This window comes from Orussus abietinus, unplaced genomic scaffold (assembly GCF_000612105.2).
Source record: "Orussus abietinus isolate OABI.00-Male unplaced genomic scaffold, Oabi_2.0 scaffold1078, whole genome shotgun sequence".
NCBI classification, from domain to species: Eukaryota; Metazoa; Arthropoda; class Insecta; order Hymenoptera; family Orussidae; genus Orussus; species Orussus abietinus.
In genome coordinates, this window is record NW_019395227.1 from 3411 (window position 1) to 9586 (window position 6176).

A 6176-nucleotide genomic window follows, 5' to 3' on the forward strand; every position below is an offset into this window, starting at 1 on the left:
CGTAGCTACCTACTCCCGAACATCCTCTATCGCCCAGAGTCGTTCCTTATCCGGTACTAAACCCTTATTTTTCCTATTCTCCCGTTTCTTTCCCATAAGTTTCCCNTGGGGGTAAAATATACTATGACATTTGGGAAAAATAACTGATTAGAGTTTTAATAGTATGAAAGTACTATTGTATTTGGCAAAGATAATTGATTTCCATTGTCGATCTATTTTTGTAATTGTATAATGACAAGAAACAATTATATTCTTGAGAAGAAAAATTCCTGTTCCTTTAAACAAATTTTCTTCGATATATCTAACATTTCTTTGCACGCATGTCATCGCAGGATTTTGTTGTTGCAATGCATATTTCTTTGCGACAGTTAACTATCTTTCTCAGAGTATTAATTTTATTTATTAATCGTTTATTTATATGGGTGGTAGCTCACTGTTGAATCTAGATTCATCGTAAATGTTCTCAACTATAAAACCTTCCTCACGAGGCAAAGAATCTTGGAACTGGGAAAACCATATAATCAATATTCAAAAGAAAATATGTAAGTGTAATGGACGTAATTTCGTAAATCTGTACAACACCGAGAAAGGTGTTTATATATGATATATATTATTTTTATATACTATTACTTTATATATATTATTTTATTATGCTTATAGATAATTGCACAAGTTCTTTTATTTGATATTTAACCTTCAACCGGACTTTCTGAACGCTTTCCTCATTTTTTAAATATTTATTGACTGCATCCTAAATTAAATGTTCATATTTTTAGGTATCTGGGAGATGCCCTTGCTGTCAACGCGTTTAACCAACGCAAATTAAATTTAATATGTAAGTGTATATGTACTATATTGAGATAAAAAATTCGTTGAACCAAAGAGATATTTTGTTAATTGAAAGAATAATTGTTTCGACTCAAATAAACTCGAATTATCATAATTGGAGTTTATTTAAGTCAAATGATTATTCCTTGCATTCATTGAACATTTCTCTTGTTCAATGGCATTTTTTTTTTTTTTTAAGGGAAACACATTTTCTCATTTATTAGTACTAACTTAATATGTGGTATTTATTCTTTAGCTATATTAGCAGGAATAATTGACTGGCCGTATTATCTCCCCGAAATGCCTGAGTATGTAACTATAATTAACAACTATAAAAACCACTACATCGACAGTAATTTATTTTACGCTTTTTAGTTCCATGCAATACGGTGCTCTCGGTGCAACAATTGGACATGAACTATCCCATGCTTTCGATACTGATGGTACAAATTTCAAGTTCATAGAACAATGTATAAATTAAGGGGTTATGCTACTTTGAAATTTTAAAAAAATCAGACAAATTTTTACGTGTTTATACTTTAAACGCGTTTTTCTTAAAACTGCATTTTAATAATCGGTGGCCACTCTAGCTCCGCCAATTCTCAATCAATCGTCTTGATTCTTTATTTAGTTTATTCGTGATATGTTTATCTAGCGAAATACGTATGGTTTTTTCAATGTATTGATATTTGCATTTTTTATGCAACATTAATTAACGAAATTTAGGGCAAAATACGTATCTTTCCTTTCAAATCGATGTCATTTTGTGAAAAATGCAGTTTTTTGAAAACGGCTACGTATTTTGCTAGCTTTTGGGCTACGGAAACTAATTATTTTTTGTTTATTGTTCTAATTTAAACTTAGACTGAGTTATCGTGCCCAGCGCACGATCGTCGATTTTCGCAGCGCTCCGGTAAATCGCTTTTCAAGTCGCCAATTTTGCAAATAAAAAAAATAGAAAAAAAACACTTTGTTGTTTAATAGTAGTATAATATCTTACTGTACTTTAATTTGGATAGAAACGTTTTAATTCTTAAAGAAAAATTCTTAAAAAACCGTAATTTTTGGGTGGGTCAAAGTGGCGTAACCCCTTAATGCGATATAGCTTTGCCTTGGCAAAGCGAATTTTTCTATTTTTAACAACTATAAATTATCTTTCATTCTTGGGCCCTCTTCAAAGATTCGCCTTAACGTGTGATATGTTCCTTATAAATAATTATATTAATTGGGTTAAAGAATAATACAAGAGAATTTTTCAAGAGGGTCCACACTATCAAGGAAGGTATCTCAGGTCGATCTCTCCGATTTGATTTCTTTTATAATATGTTATAGTAGACTAAAAACTAAGCGACACGTATTTTTTCTTATCTGCCATTAAACACTTTAAGGGGGTGAAACCACCATCCAAAGTAAGACATGTGAGGGGTGGCTCACCCCTTAATTTTTTTTTTTTCTTTAAATGAGAAAATTATATTTTTCATTTCTGGTTATGAGAAAGCTTTTCCAGGTGGATTGCTTAAAAGATATTATATTCTTGTGGGTAAAACTGCCAAATCGTCCCTTGACATGCCTTACTTTGGATGGTGGTTTCACCCCCTTAAAGTTCTTAATGGCAGATTATAAAAAAAAAAAACGTGTCTCTTTGTTTTTAGTCTACTATAACATATTAAAGAAATGAAAACGGAGAGATCGATCTGGGATACTTTGGTTGTAAGAACCTAATTACGTTAAGAATTTAATGACTTCGTAGTAGTTTAAATATATTTTGATTGCAGTTTAGAATAAGTCGGGTCGAATTTGAGAGGGGTGGTAAATAAATCGATTTTAATATTAATTTTAGGTGTTCATATGGATTATTTAGGCGAAAGGGCGCAAATATGGTCCCCAGAAGCTTATCGGACATTTGAGTCTAAGGCTCATTGTTTCATTGATCAGTTTAATGCATATCAATACACAGAATTGGAGGTTCTTGGTCGAGTAGAATTCGTGCGTACATAATCCTTTCCTTTTATTCTCATGTTCGTTCGAGTTATTATTGAAAAATTTCTTTTGACCCTAAGGAAATTCATGCAACTTTTTAGGCCAACGGGGCCACAACGTGTGATGAAAATATGGCAGATAGTGCAGGAGTTATAGCGAGCTTTGAAGCTTTCAAAAGAAGCTCGAGGAAACGCGAGAAAGGCTTTAAAACTCTCCACGGACTGCAGAACTTCACCAGCGAGCAATTGTTCTTCCTGGCATTCGCAAATGTTAGTCATTTTCAATTTGTTCATGATGAAAAGTGAAACGCTATGGAAAATTAAGGTGAAGTGGAACCCCCCTCAAGTTAGTCGATTCGAATAAAAGACTTATCTTTTAAGAGTATTAAACAGAACCATCTGAAACTTTGACACGTGACTCGTGAGCACCGAGGAATTATCCTGACACTTTCAAAATTTGGATTCTTGAAAGAATCTCAAATTTTTTACATTTGCACTTTTGAAAAATCTCGAATTTTTTACATTTGGAATTTTTAATGTCAAATTTTTTTAATTTAGATTTCTAGAAAAATCTCGAATTTTTAAAATTTGGATTTTTAAACAAATCTCAAATAATTAAAATTTGGATTTTTGAGATCTCAAATAATTATAATTTGGATTTTCGAGATCTCAAATAATTAAAATTTGGATTTTTGAAAAGATCTGAAATTTTTTAAATATGGATTTTTGAAAAGATCTCAAATTTTGAGAAGTAAAACCCCCTCAAATCAGTCGATTCGAATAAGATACTTTTTTTCAAGAGTATTGAACCGAACCGTCTGAAACTTTGACACCTGACTCGTGAGCATCAAGGAATTATCCTGACACTTTCAAAAATTGAACTTTTCCAAATTTGATAGGGGATTTCACTTTTCAAAATTTGGATTGTGGAAAAGCATCTCAACGTCTGACGTCAATCAAGTTCCTTGACGTGTTTCACTTCACCTTAAGAGGTTATCAAATTGTCTTGAGATATTCATATGTAATACTGTATTAGTCCCTTCTTTATTGAATATTTTTACTTGTATTTCTTATATCTCGTTTTAACAGGTGAGATGCGCATTTACGTCGCCATATTATCTGTCCTATCTCATACAATTTCGTCAGTCTCACAGTTTTCCGCGATTGAGAGTTATTGGATCTTTGTCGAATATGAAAGAATTCAGCGAAGCGTTTAAATGCCCGAAAGGAAGTCCCATGAATCCAGATACGAAATGTGTTTTATGGAATTAGGTAAATCATGTGTTATAAATGGTTTAATAAGATACAAGAGCTGTTCTTTCATCCCACGTATTATGAATCATTTATTCATGTTGCGTATCATTAACAATTTCGAATGTCTCATAATTGATTTCATAAAGTTTCGTACTTCATTTATCTAAAATCAATTTTCCTGTAAGTAAGAAAATGTTGCTACAATGTACGTAAACATTTTTTATCCTCCTTCGATTCCGAGAACAAGCACACCGTGCTTGACATCATTTAACGTTATCGCGAAAATGTTTTATTGGTCACGTCCAAGCATTAAGAACGAAGATAAAGATAGCAATATGCAATTTTCTCATAAAGTGCGAAGAATTCCTGGAAGAAAAATCAGAAATTGGCTTCTTTATGCCGTCTGAAAGATTTGAGATAAGAGACCTTTTTCATGAGCCTCGAATTGTAAGTACTTCTGCATCTTCTCTCTCTGTTTCGAATAATTGAAAGATTGTATTTTCCAGTATAGTGTTCACTTAATTCATTATTACATTAACTTTGAAGCCAAAACCAGGATGCACAGTTTCTCAAATAAATCCTCGGAAAATTCCTTCGGCGATAAATTTTGGTAAGTGCCCAGGCACCACGGAACGTGATATATCCGGAAATTAATCGTATATAAATGTTTATTGAACATATGTAAAATGTATATGGATATCTATGAACTCGATTTTAGATCCACTCATAGGCTAGATGTCCGAACATGATGCTTAATATGTATGTATATAAAATGGAATAAAATTGAGGGATAATGTGAAGAAAATTCAAACTCTGAAAATAAAGACCACCCTAAGGCGACAGCGAACAGTTTTTTTAGGAAGAATTGGCCTGCTGAGAACGGGCGTCAATGGCCGCGTGAATCCGCCGCACATCGTGACATACTTTTTCGTATTTTACTCGGAAATAGTCAGTCATACGAGAAAATATCGTAGATAATAAAACATGCATTTCTATCAAGTCTACATCTTTTGTATGAACCTTGTTTGCATATAACTAATATTTTCCAAGATAAACCAATGAAATTGATTTTTCATTTAACTTCATGGCTTTTCCATGTTCAAGGACACAGAGGCAGCCTGTGCCTTTATCCGATTGAGTTCAAACTTTGCAGGAATTATTTTTACATAAAACGGAACCAAACAAGAGGATAATGTGAAGAAAATTCAAACTTTGAAAATAAGAACCACCCTAAGGCGACAGAGAACAGTTTTATAGGAAGAACTGGCCTGCTGATAAGGAGCGTCAAAGGCCGCGCGAATCCGCCGCAAAGTCGCACCTACATGCCCCGTCAACATAATGCACGTAAGTGCATTTTCAGTCCTCTCACACGAAAGGACGAAAGCGACAAGTACTAGTGCTTGTACGTCACTCGGCGTACGTCCTGACGCGTAATTAGTATCGGGTTCTTCGTTCCCAGGTTCCACAAGTGCACGCATTTTCGCAAGTACTTTGGTTCGCATGCACGATGTCGACGATTCTTGGTCTCTTTGCCTTTGAAAGTAGAAAGTGATGGATGAAGGGTCTTTCATGGGCTAAGGGAGAAAGACAGAGTGAAAAATGGCGACCCACAGTCGCATTCTGCACCTACTAATGTGTAGAGGGAGAATGGTACTTGGTCTAGCAGTCTAGACATTGTCATTGAATCCCAAATTAGTAATTACCAGTCTGAATGGAGGTTTTGCAACCGTTGTTCATCTCGAAAAACCCAGCCCAGAAACGGCGGGTTAAGGTGATGTGAAACGCATCGAGGAACTTGATCGATGTCGGTAAAGAAGATCTTTCTAAATACCTACGTTACTGACGTTCGTTTCTTTGTTTTATCTTTTTATCATTGTTACTCTTAACAAGTTAAGATCGGTTCTAAATGATGTCGTCGTCGGAATAGTAAATGAAGACATTATGGACAAATTATTCTACTTCTTTAGTCTCAAATGTTGCGTGTACTATCAGACACTTGCATGCACGGAGCACCGTTGTTTTTATCGATCTGGTCTTGTAATCTTGTCACGTTTACATCTTAGTGCCGGCGAAAGACACACCATTTAATTTCGGAGGAGCAATTGTTGTATCAAC

At 34.2% G+C, this 6176-nt stretch overlaps 1 protein-coding gene across 3 annotated transcripts; it reads left to right on the forward strand.

Annotated features, from left to right (window-relative positions):
- Positions 1-232: 232 nt before the first annotated feature.
- Positions 233-5279, forward strand: LOC105700213 (endothelin-converting enzyme 1). 3 transcript variants are annotated; one of them, XR_001104108.2, is made up of 9 exons: positions 233-542; positions 777-835; positions 1085-1136; positions 1204-1271; positions 2669-2814; positions 2910-3077; positions 3897-4079; positions 4416-4671; positions 4780-5279. XR_001104108.2 is itself a non-coding variant. In XM_012425875.2 (8 exons), coding segments are annotated over exons 1-7 (678 nt in total). In that variant the 5' UTR covers positions 233-540; the 3' UTR covers positions 5215-5229. The 3 variants fall into 3 exon arrangements, 2 of the variants coding, with proteins under 2 accessions (XP_012281298.2, XP_012281297.2); XM_012425875.2 differs by lacking the exon at positions 4416-4671 and having other exon boundaries at positions 5215-5229; XM_012425874.2 differs by lacking the exons at positions 4416-4671; positions 4780-5279 and having other exon boundaries at positions 3897-4139.
- Positions 5280-6176: the final 897 nt, after the last annotated feature.